The sequence below is a fragment of the Pteropus vampyrus genome, unplaced genomic scaffold, assembly GCF_000151845.1.
Source record: "Pteropus vampyrus isolate Shadow unplaced genomic scaffold, Pvam_2.0 Scaffold15, whole genome shotgun sequence".
Lineage (NCBI taxonomy): Eukaryota > Metazoa > Chordata > Mammalia > Chiroptera > Pteropodidae > Pteropus > Pteropus vampyrus.
Genome location: NW_011888796.1, coordinates 12,464,747 through 12,483,071, shown reverse-complemented (window position 1 = coordinate 12,483,071; position 18,325 = coordinate 12,464,747). Strand labels below are relative to the sequence as shown.

General features: G+C 33.2%; 1 protein-coding gene and 1 pseudogene across 1 annotated transcript in view; one reads left to right on the top strand and one right to left on the bottom strand.

Moving 5' to 3' along the window:
• The window catches only part of FERMT2 (fermitin family member 2), a 72,084-nt gene that overhangs the window by 13,470 nt on the left and 40,289 nt on the right, over positions 1–18,325 (bottom strand). Inside the window, exons 3-9 of the mRNA XM_023526803.1 lie at positions 14,814–14,948; positions 7,801–8,026; positions 7,591–7,693; positions 6,009–6,116; positions 2,644–2,778; positions 1,854–1,903; positions 531–655 (exon numbers count right to left, since the gene is read on the bottom strand). Coding sequence (XP_023382571.1) covers positions 531–655; positions 1,854–1,903; positions 2,644–2,778; positions 6,009–6,116; positions 7,591–7,693; positions 7,801–8,026; positions 14,814–14,948 — 882 coding nt within the window. The remainder of the gene's footprint in view (positions 1–530; positions 656–1,853; positions 1,904–2,643; positions 2,779–6,008; positions 6,117–7,590; positions 7,694–7,800; positions 8,027–14,813; positions 14,949–18,325) is intronic.
• LOC111735870 lies at positions 4,537–4,656 on the top strand (annotated as a pseudogene).

The window sequence follows — 18,325 nt, the reverse complement described above, 5'->3', positions numbered from 1 at the left end:
GAGAAATGGGTTAAGGTAGGCCAGGCTAAGCTAAGATGTTCGGTAGGTCAGGTGTATTAAATGCATTTTCAACTTACAAGGGGTTTATCTGGATGTAACTCCATTGTAAGGAATATCTGTAGTAGTGCTATGTGAGCTCATGGGAGACTGATTCTCAGGGGTACGGCTATCTAAATCTGAAGTGAGTCAGGTGGTTTTAGCGAATAATATCACAAGTGACAGGCTCATCAACAATCTACATGACTAAAGGCCTTAAAGAGAAGTCTCAGCCAGAGGCAAGCAGGATGTCCTCCAGCTGCATAAGAAGCAAACCGACTTGGTGAGCAAATTCTCCCTACCACCGAGAACCAACAGAAGATAAGTGTAAGACAAAAACAACTAAATAAAAAAATACGTATCTAAATATAAAAAGTACTTAAAGGAGTAAAGAAACTGGTGAAACACTTATTCCCCTAGCAAAGTGAAGTTTACTGAATATTAGCTAATAGCTATGCCACCATCAACACTGGTCATTTTAAGGCTTTCCTTACCTCTCAGGTTCATCTGATGAGCTGGTGTGCCACTGGATTCTTCTTTGCTCTTATAGCAAGAAATAGATGTATCTTTAAAGGTGCACCAATATTGCTTGTAACCTTTTAGAGTCAGCTTTTTTGGCCTATGTGTTGAATAGAATTAAGAGAAAACCATTTTTGAAATAACTCTTATCAGTGCTTTGTTTTAGCACTAAAGTTTCACAACGTTAAAAGTCGAAGGCCAAGTTTTACATCTGCTGAATTCAGTTCCCTTTGGCCAGTGTGTTATAGTCAGTGTTGCTGTTATTGGATTTGCCCCTTCCTTCCCCATAAGTCTATTCAGGAAGCTCTCATAAAGAGAGAGGCGAAAGACAGTAGAGCCAACATTCTAGAATTTCTGTCCGTTGTAGCCGTCTCTGTCACTAGCAAGTCACAGGAAAAGGTGAAGTAAATGTCAATAATCACAGAGTCTTTAGGTCCTATGATTACCTACAGGCTCACAGGTGTCTGAAGGGCTGCCTCTGGAGTTTCTCTGAACACACAAGTTTACCTGGCATGACTAAAGTGAGGGAAGTGCTTATCTCTCCAAGGGATGCATTTCAATGGTGACTAACTTTGCTGCTCCAATGTCAAAAAGAAGACAGAGCAGCCAAGAGAGAGAGTGGAAAGATACAGATAGATGATAAAAGTGTGTAAGTGGAGAAGAAGTGGGGGTAGGCAGCAGCATCAGAAATCATGCACTTATTTCAGGAATGTTATGTATGCTAAACTGTCATGTTTAGTGACAGTAAATGGTTTATTCCACAATGGCTTTGTATCTTATGTTCCACATCACCAACTTTCTTCTTTCCCCTCTGTGCCTTAATCCCTAGTTCTCTTGATTCTAGGGAATATGACTAGACTTTAAAAGTCTAGATAAGATACACTGGAACCTTAATTATAAAATGTCCCATAAACAAACAGAATTCAAGAGGATCTGGGGCTCTGAACAAGGAAATGACCACTGGCAGTTAACAGTACTGTGCTTTCACCCAGACGGGAAGGCTTTCTGCTGATAAGCCACTGCACTACAGAGTCTACATGATGCAAACTAGGTTACAGTATATTTTTTTGGGCTTAAGAAAAATGTTTACCAGATAAAACTTAATGAGTATTGTGATTTTTTTTAATTTGGTAAAAATGGTTATTTCCCTTCATTATAATTTAGCATTCATTTAACTGGTAAATGCTTTCACAGGTACATTTGCCACATTTATAGTAAATTTTAATAATGTGAACATGAGACTATAAAACTGATACTTACTCATTAGTATTTGGATTCCCTCCACTTTGTATACTTACTTGAAAACTTTAATATAGTCAGCAAGTTCAGGAATGGAAGTGATGTCACCCTAGAGAAAGAATTTAATCATTTTTTTTCTTGAAATATGAAATGCCAATATTTGGTATCTGATATCAAGAACCAGCTTATTTAACAAACAATATTACATAGGATACAGATTTTAGTATATGTGTTGCTAAAGCAAACAAGCACTGGATTATAAAGATTTTAAAAGTACAATCATATTATATGATCATATACAAAAAAGCATTTTCAAATGTCATTTAAAAAGCTAATAGAATTTTATCAAAATGGGAATTTACATAACCCACAAGAGTATACTGATTCTAATATGGCTAAAACACTTTATACCTTCATATGGAAATTTTGTAAATCATAACAACCCCAAGATAAGTATTTGTTCTGTAGTAACTAAGTCCTAAACTCTAAAACCATAAAACTAAACTTAGCATTTGAAATTTTTCTTGAGATCTGCTTCTCTCTTCTTTTTGTAATATTTAAAATTCGGAGAGCACTAAATGGATTTTACTGTGACTTGAGATGAACTTTTCCTCTGGAGAAATATTCTCCCACTAATAAGAGAATGTGCAAAGTATGAGAAGATTTACCTTTCTTTATTGTGTTGGAAGCAATTGAGACTAGCGCAATATTAATTTTAAAAGTTTCTGAAAAATCATGTCAGAATTTTCTAAAGCATTAAGTTCCCCCAAATACTTCATGAAAGCCTAAATCCACAAAAAGATAAGCATCAAGTCAAAGTAAATTAGTAGGTAAAAAGATTCACCCTACCAAAACTGTTGATGTTTTACCCCCTTCCAAAGTAATCTCCAGGTCTGAAAGGGCAGCATCAACTTCATCAACTTCTTTGTCACTGTTGTTCAAATGATTCTCTGATGTCATGATTGACAGCTTGTTGATATGATACTGAAATCAGAAATATTTAAATGATTGTTCTAACTGTAAAACTTTAAAATGAGATTCTTATCTACCACCTATACTGAATGCTTTTCATCACCTAATTTGGAAAGATAAATGTGTCCAGGAACTAGAATGATAGGAAATGAAAGGGCGTGACATCTGAAATCAATGTCCTAAATCTGCTAATTATCCAAAAGTAGTAGGGTCTTTGGGCATATACAAATGAAGTCATCGTTTGGAAGGCCTGAGGAATTAATTAACATGTCCTCCACATATGCAGAGAATTTTTTTACCTTCCACCCACTTCCTGCACCATTCTCTGTCTAGAACAGAGCCTGGAACCAACAGATACTGAATGAACAGAATATGCATAAGGTCATTTGTATAAATGGATTATCATGGATTACCTTTTAATTCCACTATTGCCCAGAAAGGGAAAGTTAACACTATCATGTTGAAAGTGAAAGCTGCACTTTCCCCTCATCCTCAAGTCAATGCTGAAAATGTCATCAGAGGGAGATGGTGTTTATATTCTTGGTTACATAAGAATAAGATAGACTATGTTTACATGTGAATATATACACACACACACAAACACACACACCCCCCCTATGAAGAGTGAAAACTCCTATATGTAAACAGAAAAATTGGGGAGTACAGAATTAACTAGTCATGATTTTAAATACATTTAGGTAAATAATGTAGAACAAATATTAATGATCTATTAGATTTTTATGTTAAAACGTAGAGAGATTTTATACAAAGGTAAGCAGAATTTTTAAATCACTTAATCAGTTACTTTTCAAAGTGCTAAGCAGCAGAGGGGCACTCTAAATTTCTGAAATATTTATTCAATGAATACAGTCTATTCATGGGAACATTTAATAAACTAATCTGAGGCTAATTATCAATGTTCCTCTGTATTTTAAGATTTAGTGAATTAATAACAGTCTGTGGCTATTCCTTCAGTTGTGCTGAAACAAGATCCTTAGAGTGGCAGAAGCTTCCATGTTCACAAACCATGGAGAAAGTAGGTTGAGGCTCTCAGGCACTTATCTCAAATGTGAGCGTATATTACCAATCACGTAGCGAGATTCTTAGGGTTTATCTCCAGAGATTTTGATTCAGCAAATCTGTGGTTCAGCTTGGAATCTGCATTTTTACTAAGTATCTTAGGTGATTCTGATACAAAAGGTCTTCATGAGTTAACTGCTTTAAAAACAATATTACTAACTTACCTACTTAATTTTTTATCCACATCTTATTTTGAATTACTTTGTTTCTTTTTACTACTGAAGATTCCTTTTACACAAGGAACCAGAAGGCCCAAGGAGAGAACAGTTCAGAGTGCAGGCTGTGTATGAAATAAAAAGAACAGTAGGCATCTCCTTGCCATACTTCCACAGTTTCCCCCTTCTGGTACTAGATGGTTATCGGGGCCTTCAGGTCAGTCTCTGAGAGGCTTCTAATAATTCAGGGGACTTGTAGTCCAAAATGCTCTCATCAAATCTAGATTCTAAATTGGTCCAGGATAGCTATGCTTTGGGACATTCAGTTTCTACAAATTAAAATTCATGGTTTATGAGGTGTTTTTTACTGAAACGAAATAGGAGTATCTACTGTATACTTGGTGAGAGAAAGCTTCGGAATAATCCCATTTCTGAGAAAATACAACTATGTATACTCATTCAACAAATACTTTTTGAGCACCTAGTATGTGCCAAGCACTGTAAGTATATGCTGGTTTTTAAAAGATTCATTATTTTCTACGGCCATGCCACCCTAAAACAAACCCGATCCTTTCTGATCTTGGAAGCTAATCAGGGTCAGGCCTGGTTAGTACTTGGATGGGAGACCACCTAGGAAGACCAGGTGCTGTAGGCGTAAAAAAATAGAAAATAAGGGATTGTAAGCTGACAAGGTCCTTGCAACCTGAGGTCAACCAAAGGTTGCCTCACCTAAAAAAAAAAATGATAATAAAAATTAAAAATAAAGTTATTTTTATAATAAGATAAAAAGAAATACAATAAAAATCTGGATTTTTCTCATATATATTTTGCATGCATTATTATTCTATTATTGACAAAACCTTCACTAGAAAATTATAAGCCCATATTCTAAGTGAGAAAGATGTAGGTAAAACATCATAACCAAGTGAGGGACTTTCAAGAAAACTGCTCCAGAACTTAATTCGAGTAATTTTTTCAACAGTCTGAATCATATCCAGAAACACAATAGAAGATTCTTAGCTAGTTGTTTCAGCAAGTCTCTAGAAACTGACTAAACTAATTCATCTGTCATTAAAGATTTTCCCTTTCTAAGCTTCATTTCGATTCCCTTCTTTCATCATGTAAACTAAAGAGAAATTAGCCATTCTTCTTCTCTGAAGGACAACTTTTTGAGTCAACTGGAAGACGCTTCTGGGTACATGGAAGCATTCGGAAGATTGAGAGCATTTTAATTTTTGTTCTAAAGGAGGAAAAAATCATTTTTATAGTGAAAACTTATTATAACAGAATACAACTTTGCATCCTATATTTAATTATCAGGACTTTAGATGAAACCAGAATTCCACCATAATCTGAGAACACTCACTAAAGCCTCACTCGGGTAATCTGAAATGTAAGTGGTCAATCAGACCTCAGTGCCTCTAAGAATGCTGATTTGTGGACTCCACCTTAAATTTTTTACCAAAGAGGGCAGCAGTAATTAAGTGGATCATTTTTTAAATAAGTCTTACTGTAATTATAATGCAGGTGGTGTACAAGAACCACATTTGGAAAAACACTGGTTTAATATAAGGAAAACGTTAGCTACCTACTTATTAAGGATTATCGTTCTAAAAACTTGTATTTGTTTAGTTTCACTAGTCTCTTAAAATTTTATCTTCTTTAAAGGTATTTCTGCCAAAGCGTACTTTAAAATTTATCATTCTCAATTCTTTATGAAATTATGCAAGTAAGCTTCATTTCAGAAACTTGATTTTTAATATAGAATCCATTTCCAAAGGAAAATTGGATAGTTTTAATCTAATATACGTCTGAAGGGTGGGAAGACAATTTTCTCCTCAGGATACAGAAAAGTAACTATAGGTATACCACTAAACTCTTGGATAAGACAAAAATTTAAGCAAAATTCACATATTTTGCCTTCGTAAGTGTCTATTCACTTTCTACGTAGCAAATAATCCCCTATGCTTTTCCCTCCAAAAGTCCCATTTACCAACACTCCATTACCTGCAAGGCTGCAAACATCATCATTTCTTCTTCTGTGCATTCAATCTCTTCTAGGAGAATAGCCCATTTGGCCTGCTCATAAAGCTGATTGATTCTGATTGCATCATACTGCAGGAAGAGAGACATAGTTCTTTTGTAATATATCACTTTTCACATTAAAAAGTTTGAAAACTCTGAATATCTTCTTTTAAAGCTTGATGAGAAAAATTTAATACACAAATTTTTTTTCTAGGATTTTATTGACTATCAAATACACAATAATGAAAAATATCTACAGGGTTTATATATCTATCTATATATATCCATATCTAGTTTTCCATTAAAAATTACATTGAAATATGCCAAAAGATTATTATTCAGTATTAGAAATAGATTCTTATGTTATTTTCCAGAAAAATACCAAGATACTATAGTCTTTAACAAAAATAATCTTACTTGAAAACATTAAAGTAAGGTAGAACGGACTGCTCTTCAATATTGTTACTGCAACTTGCCACACTAAAATGTCATAATCAGAGAGTAAATTAATTAGAGAACATCTAATTAATCAGGGAACATCTTACTCACTGTGAGAAAGTATGCCCAGACAAAGTGGCAGGTCCTTAGAAACAGTAATTATTTTAAGAATCCAAAATAGAGGGTGCATGTATATGCTTGCAGAAAAGATTTACTTATGTTATTAAAATATCTATTTAGTTACGTTAATAAAAATCAGTAATGTCTTAACAATAATACTATCTTATGTTAACAAAATACATAACCCCCTTTCCTGCAAATGTACTTATGTTCCCAAAGCAGCTTTGGTTTTACTACGATTAGATATGGCCTGAAAAGGGATTAACATTTTTTACAGTTCTACTATGTACATTTTACTGTTGTATAAAGAATTACTTGAGCGCTTAATAAAAACTGATAACTATATACTTAAAAATGGACATGAAAAGGATGAGAAGGTAGTCAAGAGATTCCCTCCCCTCAGCTCCAGCCAAGGATAATAGGGAAGCAAAATATCTGTGCCATGTGGTTTCTGGGGGGAAATACTCCTGATTTTTATAGTAAATTTAACTCATCAGAAAAACAAAAGTACTTGAGTAGCACAGATGATGCCAAACATTTTACAGTAAAAAACATATTACAATGTTTGGCTATAAGACAGGAAGACATGTAGACTTAAAAAAATTTTTAAGCAACATCATTTGGTACTTAATTAGAAATCAAAGTAATTGAAAAGGTAATCTTCCGGAAAAATTTTTACTTAAAATACAGTTTAAGAGCAGTATGAAAAAAAACCCCCAAATAACTTTACCAATTCTGTGCCTTTTACCAAACTAGTGTCTTTAAAATACAAATCAACCAAAAATTCAATTATCTTAAAAAGGAAAAAGGTTTAGTTATGCTTTCAATCTATTAAAACAATAGATTTGTTTGAAATATAGATGCCTTTGTCTCATATTTTGGGTTTTTATAATTATACGAGACTTGCTATTACGAATAATTTCTTACCCCATCAACTTCCAGAAAACAAACATTCAAATGAACAAAATAAAAATGAAAAAAAGAAATTCCTCTAAACCCTCGGTACCTTTGGATTCAAATCAAAAAAGCTGTAATACTTGAATCGGAGCAGCAAGGCCTCGTTTTCCTTCACATCTTGTTCCATGAGAGATCTTGAGGAATCAAGCCATCTGGGCAAATTAACAAGTGCAGTAGAATAAAGCAAGACAGAATTTGTAAAATACTTCTACCTCTATTTAGATAAAATCTTCAACTGTATTTCTATTTTAAAACTCACCCTTGATTAATTTTTGCTTTGTCAAGAAGAGCTTGAGGCTTGAACATTTTCGCCAAGATTTCTGGTGATGTGATGGGCTGACTGACAGCAAGTATACCAGGGTTGCCTTCTGACAAAGCACTGTCACCAAACCAAGCAGAAGTTGGTGACAAGGGGCTTCCATCATGAGCATCGTAGGTGGGGGTCATTGTTTTACTATAAAGTCCTGGGCTTGAATATATACTTCCTAATAAATAACATGAAAAATAAGTAGTAAATAAGAAATATAGAATCTTTTCAATAACACATGCTATAATGATATAAAGCACATTGTGAAACAAAGCTTCATTCTGGAAGAAAGCTTAGTACATTATTTTACCTGTCTTAAAAACATGTGAATTAATTTTAACACTTTACTTGTAGAACATTAGAACATATAATAAGGCCAAAAGAATATAATTAAGTTTTGGTAATTCTGGGGGGAAAAATCAGTTCAAGAGAATTAAGGATATAGCTAAAGCAGACAAAAGCCTTTTGTTTTTGACTGTGGCAAGGCTCACCTTTCAGAGGGCCAATGTAAAGAACATCAGTGCCTATAGGAAAGGAAAGAAAGGAATTCAGAAGATAAAAGGAAAGGCAACAACAGAAGACAGAAACAAAAGGATGAAAATGAAAAGGAAATGGGAAAAAGAAAAAAACAAGAGTTTTCCTACTTGTGAATCATAAAGTATATATTTCAATTAGATTTAAGAGTAAAAAATCTTAGAAGCTATAACCTAAGTAAAATAAGTTGTCTGTCCAATTCAAAAGAATGAAGTTGTGCTCTAGTCAAGTGTCTAGTAACAAACATGTCCTCATTTATCACCCTTTGAAATCCATAACATTTTAAGACAGCTCGATATAAGTGAATACATTCACTTAAATTAAGAGAACAATGTTACATTAATGCTTTCTCAGTGAAGAGCTAAACTGGTTCCAACAGATTTACAAATAAAGTATTAAAACAAAGGGGCAGATAAAATTTTCCCTGCAAAGAAGCTAACTAACAAAGGTATATTTTATAATTAAATCCCTGAAAGCAGGGATATTGTCTTTATCTTGATTCCCTGGTATTAAAGAGCTAGGCATATAGTAAAGGCTACATAAATAAAAATTTGTTGACTTAGTCAAATGATGATATATCCTGTCATTTACACTACAAAAATTGAGATTAGATTAAGAATTTTTTTTTAAAGTTCACCGCGACATGAAGTAAAAGTGCCTCTCCTCCAAAGTCCTGACTATTAATTATATTTTGTTCTTTAATCATCATTTTTAAAAAGAAAATGTGTAAGTGGGTATTACATTGTTAATAGATGATGGAAAGAGAATGGCTGTTTCCCTTACCTGATTTAGGAATGTGCTTAGGAATCTCTATACTTTGCTCTCTAGCTCCCCACCGCCCTCCAACAACAGAAACAATTACCTATGAAAAAGCTGTGGTACTACTGCTAGAGATTTCTGTAGTTGTCATGACCTAGTCTAGGAAGAGAAAACACACACACACACACACACACACACACACACACACACACACACACACACACACACACACACACACACACACACTCACTCTCTTGCTAGCATATGTTTTTCCAATGTTTGTACTAAAGCAACTTGTAGAATCTGAACAAAGTTGTGAACTCTTCTTTCATTGGTATCTTTAAAAGCTAGAAAGAACCTGAAACTACAAGGGCATTTTCTGAAAGAGTTACTTGGGCACCCCACGCTTATTAAAAGGGCTGAAAACATTATTCCAGCTCAGTTAGGCAAAGGATAATTCTGCTACAGAGATTATACATGTAAATAAGGTGTGGAAAAATATTACCTTCTAGGCACAATCTTCTCATTTATTTCAAAGAGCTATTAAATAAATCTTTTACTAAAATGTCAGAATACTTTTGGAAATTTGTTCCTAGAATGATGAACTATAATTACTATTCAGAATTGAGTGAAGTTCAAGTTGACATTTTCTTTATCCAGTTTCTAAAAAAGAAATATATTCCCCTAAATCACACATTTAATAGAATCAGCTACCCACTCAAATCTCTTCCCTCCCAATTTTCTACTTTGTATATTCTACACTCATATTTGATCATTTCACTGTTCCTATTTGTTATTTATTTTGTTAGGCACTCTATAGTAATAACTCATCTAGTGTTCCCAACAACCTTATTTATTCTCATTTTAGAGGAGCAAACTGAGGCACAAACAGGTTAAGTAATTTGTCCAATGTCAAGAGCTATTAAATTGTACAGCCAGTTGGATTACAGCTAAACACACTGTCTCACTGTGTAGTGGAATTTATTTAAGCCATTTCCAACTGGTGTGCATTTATTTGTTTAGTGTTTTGTTACTAATGTCACCACTGCTATTGCAAAAAATGCTTCCAATAAACATTTTGTACTTATTTCCTAATTCTAGCAACAATACTGGGTCAGAGGGTAGGTACATTTTAAATTCCTTTTAAGTCTCAATTCAGTGACATTCCCAACTAGCTCTTGTATTCCTAACTGCCTAATTTATTTTAACACAGTAGAATCTACCACATATCACAAACTATATTCTTATATATATTTTTAAAGAGTATTAAAGTTATTTTAATATATTTTAGAAAATTTTCCATCAAAATATCTCATACCAAATTGCAGGTGAAAATATAAATGCCGACATTACAGATGAATTAAAATAGCAATATGAAATAATTATAAAAAATATTAAAGTGAAATAGAATTTTTATATCTATAAAGAGTTTATTAAGAGTAAAAACTCTGAACTATAGATTTGACTACATAAAAATCTACAACTTAGTATAGTAAAAAAGACCATAGACAAAATTAAAAGCCAAATGCCAGTACAGGGAACATATATGACATACCGAATGATTAATATCACTAAAAATAAAAATATACATCAAGAAATGGACAAAGTCCATAATTTGAAAGTTAACAGAATAGAAATGGCTAGTAAATATGTGAAATATTATTTACACTGGTGTTTATCAGGGAAATAGAATATAAAGTAATTCCGAGTACTACTTATTGGTCATATTGGCAAAAATTTGTAAAGATTTGCAACATCTATTATTGGAAGAATGTAGTAAAAGGGGAATTTTCATATATTGATGGGAATGTAAAACCATCACTTTTACATTTTTTTTTTGTTTTTGGCGTTTATGTGAACTTTTAGGAAATTTTTTAGAGTATATTTGATAGAAAAATTCGATACCACATCAGTATAAAATGTTACAGTTTCTCTAATATGGAAAACTGAAGCCATTTATATAAAGAATTAGGGAGACTGCTCTACTCTGACAACAGAAAGATCACGAAAACATTCTGTTCAATGAAAAACCTCAAATTGCAGAATATACAATGTACAAGGCTCTCACCTTGTTATAAAAACAAAACAAAACCAGACATGCAAATATATTTAAACACATAGAAAAGGTACTGACAAGTTGTACTCCAGCTGTTTACAACATAGTTATATAAAGCAATCAAGAAATGGCTGTTTCTTGAGAGGGAGTAGCAAGGGAATAAATTGAAGTGGAACTCCCACCTTCAGTTTAGTAAATTTTCCATACTCTGAATTTTTTATAAGACTATTAAAGTATGACTTTTGAAACTAAAAAACAATACGAGGTCCATTACTATGCTTCACTGAGTGAAAAAAATGCAAATTACAAATGTGTGTATAACAGTCTCACTTTCATTAAAAACAAAATGAACACATAATTCTATAATATGTAAAATTTTACTATGTTCATGCATTACTCTTATACTTAAAGGATAGTTTTAAAAAAATGTTTTGATGCTTAAAATGGCAAATTCCAGTTAGGAAAAATGGCATCCTGAAAAAGTGATTTTCCTGACAGTGCCAATCAAGTGAGTATTGATTATTTCTTGTAAGTATTATTTTAAGACTCAGAGTTCTCCTTTGTCTAGCTGCCTTTAGGATTTTTTAGAGACGTTGCTGATAATTTTATATTTCTATTTATATATTACATCCTGAAATTACTGATTTGTACATCAGTACTATATTGTAAAACTGATTCTTATTTGGAAAAAAACTGTTATTCCCAGACCTGGGATCAGGCTAGTTCAGTGGGTTCCCTCCAATAGGTAATCGGAGTAGCTATTTCACTAGTCACAGTTAGGAAGTGGCAAAGCACTCAAGAGCATGCCATCTGAGCACAGCTATGTAAATCAGGTATTTGAGAACTCAGAGAATTTTATCATAATATGTAAGAATCTGACTAAGTCTGAGAATCATTAATTCACTCATGATCCTTTACATTACTTTTTAAAAAATTAGCTTTGTTGAGTTCTAATTTACATATTAATATTTTATCAAACATTCCCATTAGAATACACAAAATATTTACTTTAAATACTGTAACTAGAGAGATGAATGTTACATGATAGTTAGAAACACAAGTGTGGGGGCCAAAGAGACCTGGATTTGAATTCTAGCTGTCTCTTACTAGCTTTGTGTCCTTGGGCAGATTACTTAACCCTTGTAGGCTTCTTTCCTTGTAAGTTAAATATGTACAATATCACCAAAACTGCAGGGATTTTGTTAGGCTCAAATGAAAAATAATGTATTAAATAATAGTTATCAATTAATGAATGCATGTATTTGTTGATCATGAGCACACTGAGATGCTCACAATTCCAGAAGCATGTGGGAACTAAAGGAAACAGTTTGTTTACTCCACAATGAAATGAAGATTATATCTAGCCCTCAGCACATCTGTAGTAGAAGCACTGAACAAAGTGTCTGATGTCCTCCAAGACCCCAAGATGTCATGTATTGAGATTATACGGACCTGTTGCTATTATGGACACAACATGCAACTGATCGTATTTTTCAGTATTTGGTCCAATAACTGACTAAAGTGCTAATAAATCATAAAAGCAGGCAAACAAATTTTTTTAAAAAATTAATTACATATTACTTTTTAGGTGCATATGGCACTCAGCGGACTTCTTTATAGATCATCAGTCTTCTACACATCACTACATTTGTGTACTTTCTTAGTATTTAATACCAACTTTTTGGAACTCCTCAAATGTTTTTAATTGAACTGCTTGGGTGCAGACAACTAAAACCTATTTTTAATTCTCTCACTCAAAACACAGTCATAGTATATGATTCCATTCATGTGAGGTTCAAGAACAGGCAATACTAATTGGTAGTCGCAGAGGCAAAAAGTAGTTATTTTGTGGGATACTGCCTGGGAAAGGCATGTGGTAGGCCTTACGGGGTGCTGGTATCATGCTATGCAATATATAATGTTCTGGGTGATTACAAAGTATATACATCTGCAAATATTCATCTGTAGTTTAAAATTTGTTCATTTTATTGTATGTAACACTCAATAAAAAAAAAAACAAAAAACTACAGTTACTCAGTCCAAAAGATTTATGGCATTCTCTCATTGAAATTCATCATCTTTTGTCCTCAAATTGCCTTCTTCCTTTATAGCACTGCACAAAATCTCTCATTTGCATTTCTAAAACCAATCTTGCCTGATTTCAACCATCCCAAAAATATACTTTTCTAAGTAGTCCTATGTTGTAAGAATTAAATAAGTTTCCATTTTAAAAAATAATTGAAAGCAAAGACTGTGCCTTTTGGATGCCTTCATCAATATAAATGATGACACACATGCTTTCATTCTCTTTTACCTCCTCAATCTGCAGGCTTCCACTACTACTTGCAACCCCTCACTCCCTCTAACAAATTTACTGACTAGGAAGAAATTGGTATTCTTTCTAAAATAATGATTTGTTCATTTTGTTAACATACTCGGAAACAAACGACTCCACAGTGCACTACTCTAAATTCCTCTGTCCGACATTTAATACAGTGTGATCCTGAAGTTCCTTGGAGGTCTCTCCCCTATATTTGGCTCAACTGGTTTGTTCATGTTCTGCTTTTCTTTTGCCACATGTTCTTTGTCAATATCACGTTTTTCTGCTTAGATTGCCTTTTCTTCCCATCAAAATCCTAGCCACTGGAACTTAAAAGCTTAATTCACAAACTTACTTCCCCAACCCATAAATTGAATATACCCTATCTGGAATTGTTTTGTCTTCTGAATCCCTATAACATTATTCCCTACAACATTCATTTAGCATTTATATATTATCTCCTTAAATATAGTAACTGTGTTTTTCAATTAGCCTGTAAACTACTTAAGAGTAAGGGTTATCTTTTTTCTGGGTATCTCTCAAATGCAATTATAGTATATAAGTACTGACATAAAAGTTACAAAGTATGTGACCTTAGATGTTCCTAACCTTATTGTGCCATAATGCCTTCATCCTTGAAACATGAGTAATAACAATTCATCTCAAGGGTTGTAGTGAGAATTAAATGAGTTTCCAAGGTTAAAGTGTGCGAAATAGTTCTGAGCATATAGTAAACATGATATGAAGTATTTGCTTTCATTATCATCACCCAAGAATTTAAAAGACCAGGAGTGAACTGAATTAGAAGAATACCTAATTCATGTTGGGGATGTAATGGAAAGAAATTTGAAAAAGCTTCTTAAAGAAGTAAGTCATTAAAGGAGAAAGGTAGAGAGGCAAAGGGACTGGCATATGCAAAGCAGAGAGTGGGTTTTAAGTAATCTGACAAAAGTAAAATGTCTCAACTAAACAGTGGTGTTTTTCAAAGAATACCCAAATAAGAAACTAAATACTAAAAAAATGTCCGGTACCTGCAAAGCAAAGAACTGAGCTCAGTTAAGATACTGTCCCTTTCTGACTCTTCCTGAGCAAAGAGCCAGTCATCTTCTTTACTGATGCAACAGTTAACACTAGACATGTTGATGTGCACATGACACACTTTGATGGAGATTTCATGGAGGTTTTTTTTTTTTTTAACTTGACTACTCCTGACCTATGTAATCCATTTATTCACTATCAAAAAGACACAGGCATACAGTCCATGTTCTCACATTGAGCCCTTAGTCAGAGACTCACCTGATCCAGGAGTAATAAGAGGCCCTTCTAATTCAAGTGCCTCATCTTCGGACTGGTCGTCTAGCTTTTTCTTTTTTTTCTTTGTTGGATCTCTTGGCTTTTTCAAAAGGGAAAGTTCTTCAGGGTGTCTGATATCTATTAAGATAAAAAAAATTACTAAAATAACAGAAAATTTAAACACTTTACACTTGGTAAATCCATCTATTAATTCATTGCAAAATAAGAATTTGCAATTTCCTTCTGTGTATGTGTTTGTTTCATCAGCTATTAATGCCATGCAAAACACAAATATGATATTTTATTTAATAATCTAAAGCACTCAATTCAGAACTATATAATAAATGTAGTGACAGCAAAGTGGAAAGATAATGATCTAGAGTACAAAGAGAAAATTATTAGAATTCTTAGTTATACGTATTTTTTAATCTAAAGATATATATTTTAATATCTTTTATCTAAAGGAAATTACGCTTTATATTATATGGTAGCCCTCATTTATTCTGCATGTAAAGTGAATGTAATGAAAATACTTTCATATTACCAAATCTCAAAATTATAATTGATACAAACTTTTCTGACTTGTATCAAATGGCTACAACTTTCTGTATTTATCCTATTTTCATGTGAAGAATCTGATGAGGCAAAATAGTTCAATGAAAGTAATGATGAATTAAAGACAACCCAAATAGGTATATATTACATTATATATTATATATAATATAATATATACCACGTCCATGAATTGCAGGAACTGTTAGTCAATTCTCCCCAAACTGAGCTAAAGATTCAGTGGAATCCTAGTCAAAATTCCAACTTGCTATTTTGTACAAGTTGACAAGTTGATTGTAAAATTTATACGGAAATGAGAACAATCCTAGAGTAGTCAAAGCAATTTTTAAAAAGAATAAAGTCAGGGGACTTATACTACCTGATTTCAAGACATCATAAAGCTACCACAATCAAGACAGTATAATTATTGGCTAAATAATGACAGACATCTAAATGAATGGAATAGAAGTGAGTAACTAGCCACAGACCCATATATAGGAGGTCAATTATTTTGAACAAATGTGCCATGGCATTTCAAGGGGAAATGAAAATCTTTTCAACAAATAGTGTTGAACAAAACAGCCATGTATATTTTAAAAAGAACATTATTCCTTACTTAACACAATATTAATTAATATTAATTAATTCTGAGTGGATCATAGACCTAAAAGAAAATATAAGTAGACAAATATTTCTTAGATAGGGGACACACGCACATAATCCCCACAAAAAATGTCTTTTATTTTTTTTAAATAAGCCCAAAACAAAAACTTGCTCTTTGAAAGATACTGCTGAGAAAACAAAAAGGCAAGCTGTACATGAGACAAAATATTCACAAACATCTGACAATGGACTTGTATCCAAAATACATAAAGAACCCAACAACTCAGTAATAAGTAGACCAATGAGGTAATGATTTGGACAAGCGTTTCACCAAAGAATGCATAAGAATGGCTAAACAACACATGAAGAGATGCCCAACGTTACTGGTCAGGAACATACAAAGTAAAACCACGAGATGGCATTACCGATCAGAGTAGCCAACATTAATAAGTCTGATAATACCCTGTGCTGATGAGAATGTGGAGGAGTAACTGGAACTCTCATTCCTAGCTGGTGGGAATGTGAATGTGAAGTGAATCAATTTTTTTTAAAAGTTTGGCAGTTTCTTATAAAATTAAACATATACAACTCAAATATTCGCTCCTAGTTATTTACTCAAGACAATGAGAAGCACATTTGTAATAGCTTTATACATAAAAGCCCAAACTGGAAATCACCCAAATGGATAAACAAAATGTTATATTTTCATGTCTGTGGTATACTCATGCAATGGAACACAACTCATCAGTAAAAATAAACTATCGATACATGCTATAATATGAATGTATCTCCAAACCATTCTACTAAGTACAAGAATCCAATTATAAAGTGTATATACTGTATGATTCCATTTATAAAATTCCAAAAAGTGACAACGAATCTATAGTGACAGAGCAGATCAATGGCTATCTGGCTCAAGTTTAAGGGTAGACGGGAATTTCTGAATCCTGATTATGATAGTTTCACAGATGTAAATATTTATCAAAACTCGAACTGTACACTTTAAACAGGTACCATTTACTTTGGTTATACCAAAATAAAGTTAATTTAAAAACAAAGAGCTTAAAGGGATAGAGAGCCAAGAAAAAAAAAAAGAGGGGAGAAGCACTGAGTCTATGTATTATAATGTATGGCAGCAATGCACTATGTGTCAGTGTATAAACAGAGTAGACAACAAAATACAAATCACTGCAGAACCTGTACTGCTATAGAGTGCTAGGTTGCTGATCAAAGTATTACATGTGGCAGTTTGTACTTTCAGGAGTCCAAAACATCCACTAGATTCAATCCAATATTACAAATTCAGGAAGCTTTTTATTTGTAGGGGACCTACGACTAGGATGGATCATACTGCTACAGGGCTGATGGGGCAAAATCTGAGGGAGAAGCATATAGCCAAACTACCTGGATACAGTCTCGGTTCCACTATTTATTAGCTGTGTGACTTTAGGCAAGCTACTCATCCTGTCAGTGTCTGAGTTTCCTCATCTGCAAAATGAGAATAATAGTACACCTCAAGAGGTTGTTGTGAAAATTAAATGATTCTTAAGGGTAAAGTCCTTTGAACAGGGAAGGCACATAACAAGTACTTGTAAGTATTAGGTATTAATGCTTTTCTCTAATTTAAAAAATTATACAATCATTTGGCAATTACAAAAGTATAAATAATCAAGTCCTTTAAAACTTGTTCTTGAAAAATAGACTATGACTATGTAAATAGTGATCATTTTAACAGATGTATAAAACTGTGTAAATATCTAATTTAACCATTCTTCTAATAATGAACCCATTATAAATAATGGTTCTATGAACATCTACATACATATTTTTCCACATTTCAGAAATTCATTGGAGTGGAATTACTGAATCAAAGGTTATAATTTTAAGGCAAAAGTGGAGCTAGATGAGCACAAATGTTATTTTTTAAAGCTTTACTTGGTATGATTATCTACAAAGAACCAAATCATCATTTCCTACCTAGACTACTTTGAAAATAAACAAGATTTAACATTCTAAGAGACCTAATGATGTATGAGTTGTACTTTCAATTATCAGTGTACCCTCAGTTTTAAATGCCATCACTGCCCATGTTGAGGGGAGCGGGGGGCGGGGGAAGCATTACGAAAATCTAAGCCTCTGAATAATCAGTTGTCTGTAATGCTTTAGTACTAAGTGGAAGTAGGGTGGTGGTGGTGGTAATCGCTCTCTCCGCCCATTCAGTCCACCAAAGTAAATCATGTAATGATACGTGGTGAAAAAGCTAAAAAGTACAAGACACAAAATGAATCACACCTGAGAGATACGAGACACTTCTAACACAATTCGCCATTGTCAAGTTTAATAGAAGAGAGAAAAAACAA